The sequence below is a fragment of the Andrographis paniculata genome, unplaced genomic scaffold (assembly GCF_009805555.1).
Source record: "Andrographis paniculata isolate CXL003 unplaced genomic scaffold, ASM980555v1 Contig32END, whole genome shotgun sequence".
NCBI classification, from domain to species: Eukaryota; Viridiplantae; Streptophyta; class Magnoliopsida; order Lamiales; family Acanthaceae; genus Andrographis; species Andrographis paniculata.
The window spans coordinates 6,160,480-6,174,558 of NW_026137565.1; the positions used below are offsets into that span (position 1 = coordinate 6,160,480).

The following is a 14,079-nucleotide window of genomic DNA, read 5'->3' on the forward strand; positions in this document are numbered from 1 at the left end:
ATCATTTAATAATTATTCTTTCGTGCTATTCCGTAATTTTTTCTTGATGATAGTTATAGTTGAAAATGATCTTTCTACGTTTGTCGTTGCTATTTTTCTTTGTCTCAACAAATTTCATAGCAAGTTCATTTAAATTCTTCAAATCCAAAAATATTTCATCACATTAAACATCAATAATGAAATTACCTAATAATAATTCAAAAATCATTCGTTTTGCTTTTAACAATTCTGTAGAATATAATTATGCAAGTAGCTGCAATATTTCTTTTTTATTAAAAGAAGAAAGTTGATTGAAGGGAAAAAAAAAGCAAGATATCAATAATTCTTTTGGTGGATCTTGTTGAATACCGAAACTGATTCATGAAATAAAAATAAAACTAATATTTAAGAATATATTTGTAATTTAGTGATAATTAGTATTATTTTAATTATTTGTTTTGGTAGGTTGGACCCACCTTGCCTAATACTGCATCCGCCTCTGCCACACTACCAATCCATTTTTACGAACAATATATATATATATATTATTTTCTCATAAAAAAAGAAACATTCAATTCAAAATATTATTTTTATATTATCAACACAATTCATCGGATATCATATATATATATATAAAAGTATCTCATACTAAATAAACAAACTTATAATATTTCATATAAAAAAAATATATAATACAATATATTTTTATAAAAAAAGTTATGAAGATTTCAAAATAAGAAATTTGAAAAAAAAAAAATCTCAAAGAGAAAATTTGTATTTAGACTATATTATAGTACATGTTAACTCTATATATATAGAGAGAAATAATGACCTTACTATTTTAGTGTAATTAGGTGTTTCAGAATGAAGTAATAAGGAAACATCTACAAAAATAATCTAATACTCAACATTTTAATACTAATAAACAAAAGAGACATCGTCGTGTGAAGCTTTGATGCAGAGCACAGACGACGTCGTTTCTGTGCATTGATTACAAGAAAGAAGGAATTCAATGAAAGAGAAGAAGGAAGATTAGTTGTTTGGGCACCGTTGGGGTTCTCTGCCCAACGTCGTCCACCATAATTACCATATCATAATAATTATTCATACGTACCTACGTAAGTAGAACAAACTCATGCATTTATTATTATTATTATTATTATTTTATTTGCCATCTAATTTTCTGTAACAAATTTGAATCCCTTAAATGGCTAGTTCCTTCTTCTCTTCCCATATATCTGCCAGCCATTGTCACTGTCAGCAGCCATACAGATACTTAATGGATTTGAAGCCGAAGAATTGAATTGGAGAAGAAGAAGAAGAAGATCTCAGAAGATTGAGGTACCTGGTGGTAATTAATACTTAATTGGTAAGGATGAAGGTGAGCAACAAATGGTGTGCTATGTTTGCCATGGCTGTCCTGGTAGTGATAAGCTTGCTCAGTTTTCCTCATTACCTGAAACCTGATCCTCCCGAGGCACTTGCCCTCCTCTTCTCTCTTCTCCCCATTTCCCTTATGATCTATGCACTCCTCATGGCCATCTTTGTCTGGTAGTAGCAGTACTGCAACAACATTCAAGAACAATTTAATTAATTATAATATATAAATCTCAATGCATGGATGTAATCTAATCAATCACTCAAGTCAGGTGTGTGTAATCAATCATCTATGGAGGATTATATATTCAGTTCGTTGTTTGCGTGCTCCCGCTGCAGCTCTTCAGTTTCTTATTAGTTTTATGACAAAACCCTAAAATTATTTTGCACTTTTGATTGGTGATGATGATCATACCACTAGCTGGTTAATGGGATGAAGACATTCTTACTACATTATCAATTACATGTAAACACTAATTGTTTCAATGTCACTTTTTTTTTTTTTTTTCTTATATATATCAATATTGCACATTATATGTGGTCGTGCACAATAATTTAAAAGATGTTTTTCGCGGGAAAGAATTGATTGGTGGGAAAGAATTGATTGGGTACAAATGTAACAATTTTCATCGACAATATACAATCTTGGCGTCGTAGTCATGATATCCATTTTAATTAATTTTACAATTAGATTTTCCTAAATATACATTTAATTCCTTCTTCATAGTTGAAATTAATATAAAGTAGTTAGTGTAAATTAGTTAAAGATGTTTATGATTATTATTATTATTTTTCACTAGATATACTTACAAATACACTAGCTAATCCTATTACACAAGGTAGCAATTCAAATCCTAAGTTAAATTGTTGGATGGTAAAGTCAATGTATTTTGTATTCTTGTTAAATATAAAAGTATTAAAATAGGTCATAATTTTATATAATAATTTAACGACATTTTTTTTTATTATTCAAATTATACATAAAGTTAAATCCAAAACATGCTTGCTCCAACTTTCCCAACAGGTTCAATATTCAACTGCAGAACTTTTAAAGCGAATCCAAAACATGCTTGCTCCAACTTTAGAAAACTGTTAACCATGGATGAACCTCAACAAGTTTCAAATCTTTTTCCTCTGAGGAATCACCTGATCAAATGAATCTCTCCAGTCCTTTGTCCCCAAGAACTTGAGCAGTATTTCCACAACTTGATTTACAGTGAGGACCTGAAAGAGCAGAGCATCCAAGAATTCAACAAGACTGATCATAACACATACATTAGATCAAATGCTCTCAACTTAAATTTAAAAAACTCACCTGAGAACTCGACATCTTGATGTATGTTTCAATCGGCAGTCTTGCAGTTCTAATCCCTTGTTCTTTTGCTTTCATTGCCGTGAGGCCTTTGAAGCGATTCCTATCCACCAAGCCGCCAACGATGTATATTTCTTTCGGGTCTAGCTCTTCCAGAATGTTGTCTGAATCTGCTGTGAGATACACCAAGTTTTCTTTCTCCTCTTGAAAAACTTCTGCATATGATCGATCTTCCTTCTCCATTATCCACTTATCATATCCTGGGATTTGCTTAAGCTGTTCTTGCATTTCTCCATGGCATCCTGTCAACCAAATGTGGGCTGGCACGGCGCATCTTCCATTCAGTGAATAGCAATACATAATCTGAAAAGGTTGCATATAATTTGTTGTGAAAATGTCATATGTGCTATGGTTTTGATTAAGTTCGAGCCGTGAATGCACTGCAAAACCCTAACTGTGGACTACAATGGTGACTGGTGTCGGATTGCAAGATATACTAATTAATAGCAGTAAACAATTGCCCTCGATTTCCAGAAATTCTAATAGAAAGTTTTGATTGGCCAAAGGCATCCCTGCAATGCTCCATAACAAATTTCATATTCAGAGAGAACAATTCTTCGAATTTAATGAATTTGAAGAAAGGGGAAAAAAGGAGGAACCTGTTGAACGAGGCTGTGCAGCTCAGTAGTGTTCATGAGATGAGAGAATTTGAGATCAATTACCAAATTCTGGCCATGAATCCTCGCCTGTTGCAGCCTTTCGATTTTTCTTCCCCTTTCCGCGAATAGCTTTTCCATGTGCTCTTTCTGGACATCTCTCCTCTGTTCAATCATCTTTACCCTCTCCTCCTCGCCCACTCTCCCCAATTTCTCCTGCCATTCCTTCCGCCTCCGCTCGGCCTCTATTTTCTTATGCTCCTTCACCTGCGCCTTCTTCTGTGCTTTCTTCGCCTCGTTCCTCTGCTGCTTTAGCAGCCGTTTCTGTGCGTTTTTGGACATTGTTTGGGCGGAGACGGCGGCGGCGTTCCCGTCATTTTGCAGGGAAACCACAGCAATCTCCAATTTCGGAGAAATGAACTCCACCCGGCGGTGCAAGTGCAAGGGCATACGCATACGACGTCGTAGTATGCATTTCGAGTTTTTGCAAGAAACCAGTCGAAACGACGATACAGAAGAGCAGCTGCGCCACCCAATCATACGACGCCGTTTGTAGCCTTTTTCGTCGTCGATTGTTTCCACTATTATTGCAGATATATATTTAATGATACTTAAGGGTGTGTTTGTTTGGCTTGGATTTTGAGTTAGTATTTGGATAGCTGTAAGATGCGATATATAAATAGGTGTTTAATGTAAAATTGATTTTTAAGTATAATATAAAAAATGAAAAATGAGAAAGATGAGAAAAAAAAGAATGAATAGTAAAAGTCCACTAAAATCGTTCAAACAAACACACCCTAATAACAATAAAACCCGGCGGTCTACGGTTCATAGAATAACGCTTCGGTTCGATGGTGGTTCCGATTTGAACCGGAATCGCCAGTTCGAAACCGGTTGGGCAAGTCCCTGACTGTTTCGCGTTCTCTACCTCTTCGTTTTTCTGTGTCTTGGCGGTCGATTTTCTCCACGAATCTCTCGATGTCAAGCGGTCGCCTGAGTTTGGGTGCAGCAAGCGACGTCATTGCGGATGGGAGCTCCGGCGCAGATAGCGCAAAGGATGAAAAGCCTAAGAAGATGGTGGTGGTGGATTTGGGCAACGGAAGCCAGGTTCTACACATTCCACGATTTATTTCGTATGAAGATTCATGGGGATATTTCGAATACCTTAATAAAAGCATCCCTTGGACCCGACCTACCATCCGCGTCTTCGCTCGATCGCATGTCCAGGTTCGATTTACTCTCCACTTTAAGCGCGGGACAAACATCTGGACCTGATTTTGTTTACATTTGTGCAAAATAGTGCTGCCGCTCTTTGTTTTGAACCTTCGATTAAACCCTAAAGGTTTGCTTATTGAAGGAAATTTAAGAATCAGCCACTCTGTTAGTGATATTTGTGAGAAAATAGTGTAATTTTGCTTGTGTGTCCTGGATGCTTGCTTGTATCTTATCATTGTCGAATGTTCTCTGCATTTTCCACTGAGATTGATTAGATTGTTTTCCATTATATTCATATTCAATGATTTCAATCCCAACAGCCCAGAGACACCTTTTATATTGCTAGTGAAGGATTGCCCAACCTTGTTTATAGTGGACATCAGCCCCTTGCTCACTCATGGGATGATTTTCCACCACTGAAGGATATTTTGGAACAGGTAAAGCTATTTTATTCGAATTCTAGATTAACATTGAACATATCATTTTTATTTGGGATTTTCTTAGATAAAATTCAACATTGATGTTGGTGCTGCACAACTCTAGGTCCACAAAGCGATTCCAGGAAGCAGCTTCAATAGCTTACTTTTAAACAGATACAAAGGAGGCAATGACTATGTTGGTTGGCACGCGGATGATGAGAAACTTTATGGACCAACCCCTCAAATTGCTTCTGTTTCGTTTGGATGTGAACGGGATTTTGTCTTGAAGAAGAAACCAAGCAAAAGAGCTAAAGGTAACATTAAGAATCTCCTAATTTGGTTTTCTAACATATGGTTTTGAGTTCCGGCAGACTGATGCCATCTTGTTGACAGCAAATCTATTCAAATGTGTGAGCATGTGTGCACATTCATCTTTACAAAGTAGCATTCTTGATGCATAGAATGTTTTGCGAATGTAGCTAAGTCAGACGAGGGCGAGCCTCCAAACAAGAGATCGAAAAAGACAAGCAATGGCAATCAGCAGCACTCGTTCTTGCTTAAACATGGCTCGTTGCTGGTAATGACTGGCTACACCCAAAGAGATTGGCTCCACTCAATTCCCAAACGCGCAAAAGTTGAGTCAGTACGAATAAACCTTACCTTTAGGCGAATTTTATGATCTTAGCATTTTTGTTGTGCTGAAAGTTTTTGTTTTAAGCAATGAGATGTATAGAATGCCAGTTGATTTTGATCTGAGGTGCCTAGTGAAAGCTGTTGATCTTTTCATGGTAGAAGCACCGATCCTAACTCTAAATATTGTGGTTCAACATATTTTGAATTTTGTTGTGGATTTGTGGGACAGCTGAATCTCTTTTTGTAGATAACTGATAAATATTCAAGAGATTTAATTCATTATATGTACACTAGGTTTAATTGTTCAATATAGTGATGTTGTATGTAGTCAATTAGATACTTTTTGTATTTTACCAAATTTTTCTTTTTTTTAAGAAACACTCTTGCGATGTTGATACTAGGCTTGACTGACTAAAAATGGAATTGCAGGGTGTAATGTAAAATTGTATATATATATATATATATATTTAAATAATTACTCCATTTATATTTTATTTTGATGTGTTTTTTTCTTAAGTCAGAAATAATTTTATATATTTATTATGATATTGGAATTCTTATTGGATTGTGAAAAATACTATGGAAATGCGCACTTTGGCTCAATTGTTAATGAGATACTCCCATCTTCTCACTTGCTATGTTGATATTGCTATTTCATGTCACTTTTTTTTTTTTAAACATGATTATTCATCTTAATCTTATTTTAAATTTTAAATTTTAATTTTTTTTAAATTTTAATTAAATTAAGTTAACTATTTTTACTAATACATTCTTAATTATCTGCTAATTATATTTATTCGACTAAGAAATCCAATGTGGGACAGAGACAGTAGTTTATATAATTTAATATTAACGAGAAACTCTTACTAGTATATTATTTTTGAACACATATATTTCATTCAAACTAAACCATGCTAATGATATCCTTTCCTAAAGTATGTTTGCTTTGAGTTTCAAATTCAAATTAATATTGTTTGATTTTTGTATAAAAACATATTATTTTACAACATATTACATGCACTCTTTAATAACCAAACAAATCTATAATCATAGTTAAAACATGACTTAAAATAAATAACATGATTAATTGTTGAATTACAACATCAGCACTAACAACCTCCTATTTTTAATACCGGATATTCGTATCATTTGGACTTGTTTCTTTAATATTTAAATTCAAAATATATTTCAATCATATATTATTTTAGTATTAAATTAAAACTAAATTTTTTTAAAAATTTATCAAAAAAACAGACAAACGGTTCCAGATGACCTAAGGATGTGTTAGGATGAAATGTGTCAATTAATATTCGTCTATCTCATTCAAATTTATTATGTCATCTAAGTTTATTATATTTTTCTACCAGTTTTTTAAATTTTTTCTTTACTCAATTTTTTTTTTTCCTCAATTTTGGTGACAGAGAGAATTTATATTTGATTAAAATAAATATAAAATATTTTATTATATATTATAAAAAAGATATATATATATATAATTTAAAAGGGAAAAAGAGAAAAAAGGTTAGAAAACCCAACGAGCCAAACATTCGGATAAGCGCAGACAGAACCATTTTGGTACGTCGGATCGCCGCACTGCCTCGACATGCGTGTCAAAGCTCTAGTCGCTATCGCAAGCCCAGCGTTGGTCTAAGTTAGCCTGGAAGAAGCATCACGGCGGCCTGTTGTTGTTTCAGGAAGAAACAAGCCCGAGCTATATCTGTAGCCTCCCTTCGAATCGGACTCACTTTTGATAACTGACTTCTGTTGGATCTCGGAGTTCTAGTTCGTTGCCAGTGCAATTTCTTGGTAAAATGTTTTCTTGATCGATTCAACGCTATCGTGAACACCTTCTCGTCCTTCTAATTCTCACCTTCTACGAATTTTGTGTTTCTGGCGATTTTCTCGATTCTTCTTGTCGTGACGTTTTGGTTTTTGAGGATCTCCTTTGGTTTTGTATGTTTCTTGCAGACAACCATGGCTTCTTTAGCTGATGATTCTATCAAACCTAGAGGTAATTGAACTTTTTTCAGTTGGATGTGCTTTGTCAATTGCTACTGCCTTTTGAATTTTGGCGCTTTTCAACTATGCTATTGAAAAATGGACTTTAGGATTCTTGCCCTAAATTTCTTCCTTCAACTCTGTTTTTCTTAAAGCTGATCTATTTTACTTTCTTCTATGTAAATAAAATACTTCAGTGTATGGTATCTGCCATCCTTGTGCATATTACAGAAATTTAATCATGGATATTGACTAAGAAAATGATACCTTCCCTCAGATGTTTGCATTGTTGGTGTTGCAAGAACACCCATGGGTGGTTTACTTGGCTCTCTTTCATCTTTACCTGCTACAAAATTAGGTTCTATTGCAATTGAAGGTAAGATATAAGATACATGTGTGTGTGTGTGTAATTGCCTTTTTAATCTAGTTTTCTTGCGGGCAGTTTCATGGCATCGGATTTCTGTTACTAAATATCAGTTTAATGTCTGCAGCTGCTCTTAATAGGGCCAGTATACTTCCATCTATGGTGCAAGAAGTTTTCTTTGGTAATGTTCTTAGTGCAAATTTAGGACAAGCCCCAGCAAGGCAAGCTGCACTAGGTGCAGGTTTACCCAATTCAGTTATCTGCACCACCATCCATAAAGTATGTGCATCGGGGATGAAAGGTATGCCGGCATTAAGTTATCGCAATAATTTCCCATTCAGAAGAACTTGTCCTGACTTGCGTTTGTAAACACAGCTACAATGATTGCTGCCCAAACAATAGCATCGGGTGCCAATGACGTAGTAATTTCTGGCGGCATGGAAAGCATGTCTAATGCACCAAAATATATCTCTACAGGAAGGTACATGTATTCTCACGGACAAATATTTAACGAGAAGCTCATACTTCCTTCTCAAAAATTTACTGAAAGCTTTGTATCTTTTCTATGGGGAGGTTGAGGAATGTGGCTTTAGACTTATCTTTCTCAACTGTTGTGACATGCCTTTGTTAACAGGACTGGATCTCATCTAGGGCACGACAAGATTATTGATGGCATGATCAAAGATGGCCTTTGGGACGTCTACAATGATTATCATATGGGCGTTTGTGCAGAGTTGTGTGCTGATCGACATAACATTACTAGAGAACAACAGGTAACAGATTGTAGAATGCTGTTTTTATTTTGCTTATTTATTGTTGTTGTTGATTTCATTGTGGATTATGTTCTTGACACCTCTAGGGTGTTCGTATGACAACAGACAATCCTTATTGAGAGATGTCCTAAATATCTTACTGTTCCTGGTTTCCTAGCCCTGTGTAAAATATGTAGTATGTTATTTGTAAGTTTCCATAAAGTCGCTTATCGTCCCAAGTCTCCATATTTGTTTGTTTTCTACTCTGTTCATACGTCGGATAATTGTCACGGCATCAAAGTATGTATTACTGTTTTCAGTTTAATGCTTAGCTTTTATGCTTTTTTCCAGGATTCTTATGCTATCAAAAGTTTTGAGCGGGGCCTTGCTGCCGAATCCTCTGGTGCATTTTCATGGGAGATTACACCTGTGGGTTTCATTCTAAATTTTCTTTATAATAGACATATAATTGGACTGTTAAACTCACTGTTTTTCATTTATCCAGGTTGAAGTTCCTGGTGGGAGGGGGAAGCCGTCGACTGTTGTTGACAAAGATGAAGGCCTAAGAAAGGTATGAACAAGCATATTCAACGAACTATAATGCTAAATGTTTTGCACGATTTGTATCGTTATTTCAACTCTCTGACGTTGATGAACCATATTTGTTATAGCAGTTTTATGCTACCATGTGTGGTTAAGGACACAGAATTGACTACAACTTTTCTGCCTACAAATTTTTCTTTTTCTCTTTTAGCATCTGCCAAACTCCTCATTCTGTCACTCCTCTCTCAATTTGATTTGTCATTATATGCATATCCTTCAGTGATATCTTTATTTCGGCTACTTAAATCTAAGGCTCTTTTCTATTTCTTATATGCTCACGTGTGATGTCAGTTTGACGCATCTAAGTTAAAAGAACTCAGACCAAGTTTCAAGAAGGGAGGTTCTGTTACCGCTGGGAATGCTTCAATTATAAGGTTCTGTTAACTAAGTTTCAAGAAATATATCTTTCTTCTGTGTTTGACTAAAAAGTCGATAAACATCTCTTTGTCCTTGGAGATGGACAGAACATTACTTAATTAGCAATCTGATCTAGAACTGTGTTCCTTGCAGTGATGGGGCTGCTGCTTTAGTTCTAGTGAGTGGTGAAATGGCAATTAAGCTCGGATTGACAGTCATTGCAAGAATCAGAGGGTATGCTGATGCCGCGCAGGTTAGATCTACATGATCATTACTGACTCAATGAATCAACACCACCATCACTGGCTCGGTGATTACATCTTTTCTGCAGGCACCAGAGTGGTTTACGACTGCTCCATCTGTGGCCATACCAAAAGCATTATCAAACTCTGGCATTAAAGCATCCGACATAGATTTATACGAGATAAATGAAGCCTTCTCTGTAAGAATGCCCATATGAATTTTATTCATTCATTTTTCTATTTTTTCCAAATCTGCAAACTCATTCCCCAAGCATCATCCTCGTAGGCCGTTGCTATTGCTAACCAGAAGCTGCTCAACATTGATCCAGTGAGTGTCTTTTACTCTCTGCATCTAATTTAATGAACACATTTTCCTGATATATAATGATCCGTTCGATGAATACTCTTCTCTGCTCTATTCATTGTGCGTTGTCTGTAGGATAAATTAAATGTGCACGGCGGTGCTGTGTCCTTGGGACATCCGCTCGGCTGCAGTGCAGCTCGTATAATGGTGACACTGTTAGGGGCGCTGAAACACCGAAACAAGAAGTTTGGAGTTGCGGCAGTTTGCAATGGTGGAGGGGGCGCATCTGCTGTTGTTCTGGAGTTCATTAACAGGTAATCTTTCTTGAGTGATACCATGGCAGGCAGTCGATGCAATTCTTGATATTACGGCAAACTTTGATGTGTTACAGGCCCGTGGGGATGGTGGGACGCTCCATGCTTTAAAATCGACAGCATATTGTTTTCCGATGCGCCACAGCTTTCGTCGGCCGGCTGGCCGGCATCGCCTCGTCTACCATGGCAGCTCTGAAGCAGATAGACACTGCTTCCTAAAACTTACCGTTGTATCTATCAACTGCATTTTATTTCATTATAAGAGCGATCATAAAGTATGAATAAGAAGTACCATTCTTCCAATATAATTTGTCTTTTTTTTTAAAAAAAAATATATATAATTATACATTTTAATTATATTACTTTTTGTTCAAGTAAAAATACATAAAACACATGTTTTATTTATTGCTTAAAATCTTTTTATGTTAATATAGAATTTATATGACATTTTTTTCGTCAAACTTTAATTGTAAATATTATTTTAATAATGCAAATTTTATACCAATGAAAAAGATAAAACTATCTTAAATAATTTTTGTAATAAAATAAATAAATAATCCTTCTTGTTTTATCTTAAATAATTTTTTTACTAAACTAAATAAATAATCCTTCTTTTAAGACAAATTATTATCTGTGCGTTTTTACAAGAAATGTTATAAGTATAATTTAACCAATTGGTTATTACCTATTGTATTGGACAAAAGAGGAGCAATGTTTACTTGGGAAGACTTAAAATAAATCTGAGCCGTTGAATGGGGATTTTGATTAGACAGATGCTCCCCGCGCTCAATGGACGGTTGAGATTAATAGTTAGAAGAAAGGGAAAGGTAATGAATCCGATCAACACGACGCCATAGACAGAAAATAGTATGCGGGAGAGACGAGGGAGAAAGTAGGGGAATCACAGGTGAAGAGATGGCGGAATCATCGGATTTCCACACACCAAAAATGGATTGCCGCAATAGGGAAGACAGCGGTCTGACCTGCTGGAGCAAAATTCGGGCATATTATTCAATTTCCTATGCCAACATATACGTGCATGTTTATTTTTCACAGTGTTGCCTCAAGTTTTCTTCCTTTGATTCCTCTGCTGCTCTTGGGGATAAGGAAGAAAACCGACAACAACAACACCAACATAAGCACAGATTCACATCCGTTCAGCTCGAATTGGTTGTAAAGGGTACGCAGATTGAATTCTGTTCGACGTTGAATTTCTTCTTCTTTTAGTCGTGAACATTGATTTGCGCAATTTAGGGTATGGTTGTGCTCCTGTGTTCGGAATTTATGAATTCATGATGAGATTCACAATAGACCTAGGGATTTCACAATTATTTCAATTATAAATAACATAGAGATTGTTTAGGGTTGATACTGGATGAAATTCATTGCGTACCGATTGATTGCTTGGTGATTGAATTTTGCAGGTATTTTTCCAGCTTGTGAAAAAAAAATTAAAAAAATAAAAAAATGTCTGGTTTGACAGTAAAAACACAAAAAAATATGCCTGAATCTCCCAAGGCATCAAGCTCTCATAGAGCAGATGTTGTTGGTGAGATTGATACCAGTGCACCTTTCCAATCTGTCAAGGCTGCCGTCAGTTTATTTGGCGACCCTGTCTCTCCCAGAGCATCAGCTCCTGCGACCAAGAAATCAAAAGCTGAAGAGGTACATATGAACAACGAGCATAAATAATTCCATTAATGGTGAATTAATTCATTCCTTAAATTGATTACACAAATTTCTGTTGCAGAGGGTTCTCGAAAAGGAGACACAGCACAGCCTGATTCTGAAGGAATTGGAGTGCTACAAAGAACAGCTGAAAAATGCAGAAGCCGCAAGGGCTCAGGCTCAGCGGGACCTTCAAAGGGCCAATAGGACGTTGCAGCAACTGACCAACAAGCTGGAAACTCTGAGTGAATCTAAGCGGGCATCAATGGAAGCTACAGAAGCTGCCAAGATCAGACTTAAAGAACTTGAAGAGCAGCGATCCCTCAGGGCTCAAAGGGGTAGCGACGCATGGAAAGAGGACATAGAAATCGAACGAGATGCATACAAGGCCTGCACAGGAGAGCTGGCTACTGTCAGACAGGAGGTCTCCAATCTCAGACAGGTTACAGAAGCAGCATTGCAAGAAAAACTGGACGTGGTTCAGAAAATGGAGGACGCCCAACGCACAGCTCAATTGAATCAGGAGAAGCAGAGCCTCCTATTGCAAGAACTAATGTCATTACGAGAGGAGCTTGATCAGTTGAAGCTGAGCTCCCTCCAGGCAGAAGAAGACTACTCCAGAATCGTCTCAGAAAAGGAGTCTTGCTTGTTGGCTTGCAAATCAGCCAAGGCAGAAGCCGAGAAGGAAATAGAACGATTGAGAGAAGAGGACATGCCGAAAGAAGTTCTCGAGCAGAAGCTAGCGGAAACAATGGAGGCAGTCACAGTTTTGCAGGATCAACTCAATGAAATTCAGGCTTCGGATTTGAATTCCATCAAGACCATGGCCTCAGAGCTCGACAGTGCTAAAAAGAAGCTGCAGGAAGTCGTTGCAGAAGAAACTTCGATCCGAAGTACTGTTGAGTCAATCAAACAGCAGCTGGAGGAGGTGAAGAAGGAGCGCGCCGAATCAGAGCATAAAACATTGAAAGCAGAAGCAGCTGTTCGCGACTTGCAGGCCGAGCTGGAGAAGAAAGAGATCGAACTCGAAGCTGCTGTCTCCAAATGTGGTTCTGCTTCCTTAAAAAAGCTTTCAGCCGAAGCCGAAAGGGCTAGACAGGAAACACAAGAATACAAGAAGAGTGCCGAGTTACTGAAGCAAGAAGCCGAAGCAGCAAGAACTCAAACCAAAGAAGCCGAGAATAACCTGAACATCGCTCTAAAGGAGGCCGAAGAGGCCAAGGCTGCGCAGAAGCTTGCGGAAGAACAAATGCACAATCATGCTCTGGCCGGTAAAGCTGATGGCTTGGAAAATCTAATCAGGCTGCCTGTCGAGGAGTTCGAGTCCATGAAAAAGAAAACTGAGGATTTCGGAAGTCAGACTGAGATCAAAGTGGCTACGGCAATGGCGCAGATAGAGAGCATAAACACGAGCAAGAAAGAAGCGTCACAGAAGCTGCAGGAGGTTTTGAAAGAGAATGAAGCTTTACAATCTGAAATCAACGATACTCTGAAGAGGATAGAGATGGCAGATGCAGCTAAAAGAGAAGTCGAAACTGAACTCCAGAAATGGCGTACTGAACAAAATGAAGCCGGTGAATCATCCGATAGTCCTAAATCAAAATGATGCTGATACAACGATGATAAAGAACACACAAAATGCTGTTCTGCGGTTTGGATGTCTTCAAGAACACAAAATGAATAGCATTCAGAATCAGTCTCCACAGGCAACTAGAGGCCATAAAAGGGGTAGATGTCTTGTTCCTATGTCATTTTTTTCCATGAAATATTCTTACATACATTTCACTTAAAGAATCAAGAATGATATATATATATAGTCCTCCTATGTAACCATAAAACTATAATGTAATATATATATATGTAATTTCGAGCTTAGTCCTTGCTCG

At 36.8% G+C, this 14,079-nt stretch overlaps 4 protein-coding genes across 5 annotated transcripts; 3 read left to right on the top strand and 1 right to left on the bottom strand.

Moving 5' to 3' along the window:
- Nucleotides 1-910: 910 nt before the first annotated feature.
- Nucleotides 911-3,896, bottom strand: LOC127247513 (tRNA (guanine(9)-N1)-methyltransferase-like). Its single transcript, XM_051269372.1, has 4 exons — nt 3,328-3,896; nt 2,672-3,031; nt 2,503-2,580; nt 911-1,542 (listed from the first exon to the last, which is right to left on the bottom strand). The coding sequence occupies exons 1-4, from the start codon at nt 3,862-3,864 to the stop codon at nt 1,501-1,503; spliced, it is 1,017 nt and encodes a 338-aa protein (XP_051125329.1). The 5' UTR covers nt 3,865-3,896; the 3' UTR covers nt 911-1,500.
- Nucleotides 3,897-4,210: 314 nt separating this feature from the next.
- LOC127247514 (DNA oxidative demethylase ALKBH2) lies at nt 4,211-5,870 on the top strand. 2 transcript variants are annotated; one of them, XM_051269374.1, is made up of 4 exons: nt 4,211-4,551; nt 4,860-4,976; nt 5,083-5,272; nt 5,352-5,571. In XM_051269374.1, the coding sequence occupies exons 1-4, from the start codon at nt 4,303-4,305 to the stop codon at nt 5,417-5,419; spliced, it is 624 nt and encodes a 207-aa protein (XP_051125331.1). In that variant the 5' UTR covers nt 4,211-4,302; the 3' UTR covers nt 5,420-5,571. The 2 variants fall into 2 exon arrangements, with proteins under 2 accessions (XP_051125331.1, XP_051125330.1); XM_051269373.1 differs by having other exon boundaries at nt 4,215-4,551; nt 5,438-5,870.
- A 1,263-nt stretch (nt 5,871-7,133) lies between these two features.
- Nucleotides 7,134-10,833, top strand: LOC127247512 (acetyl-CoA acetyltransferase, cytosolic 1-like). The gene is made up of 14 exons (XM_051269371.1): nt 7,134-7,397; nt 7,560-7,602; nt 7,867-7,965; nt 8,081-8,254; nt 8,329-8,434; nt 8,588-8,726; nt 9,057-9,134; nt 9,211-9,276; nt 9,600-9,682; nt 9,819-9,918; nt 9,997-10,107; nt 10,194-10,235; nt 10,347-10,525; nt 10,603-10,833. The coding sequence occupies exons 2-14, from the start codon at nt 7,566-7,568 to the stop codon at nt 10,634-10,636; spliced, it is 1,248 nt and encodes a 415-aa protein (XP_051125328.1). The 5' UTR covers nt 7,134-7,397; nt 7,560-7,565; the 3' UTR covers nt 10,637-10,833.
- Nucleotides 10,834-11,152: 319 nt separating this feature from the next.
- Nucleotides 11,153-14,066, top strand: LOC127247475 (WEB family protein At1g12150-like). The gene is made up of 3 exons (XM_051269312.1): nt 11,153-11,705; nt 11,950-12,190; nt 12,276-14,066. Exons 2-3 carry the CDS (start codon nt 11,993-11,995, stop codon nt 13,797-13,799), a joined length of 1,722 nt encoding a protein of 573 aa, XP_051125269.1. The 5' UTR covers nt 11,153-11,705; nt 11,950-11,992; the 3' UTR covers nt 13,800-14,066.
- Nucleotides 14,067-14,079: the final 13 nt, after the last annotated feature.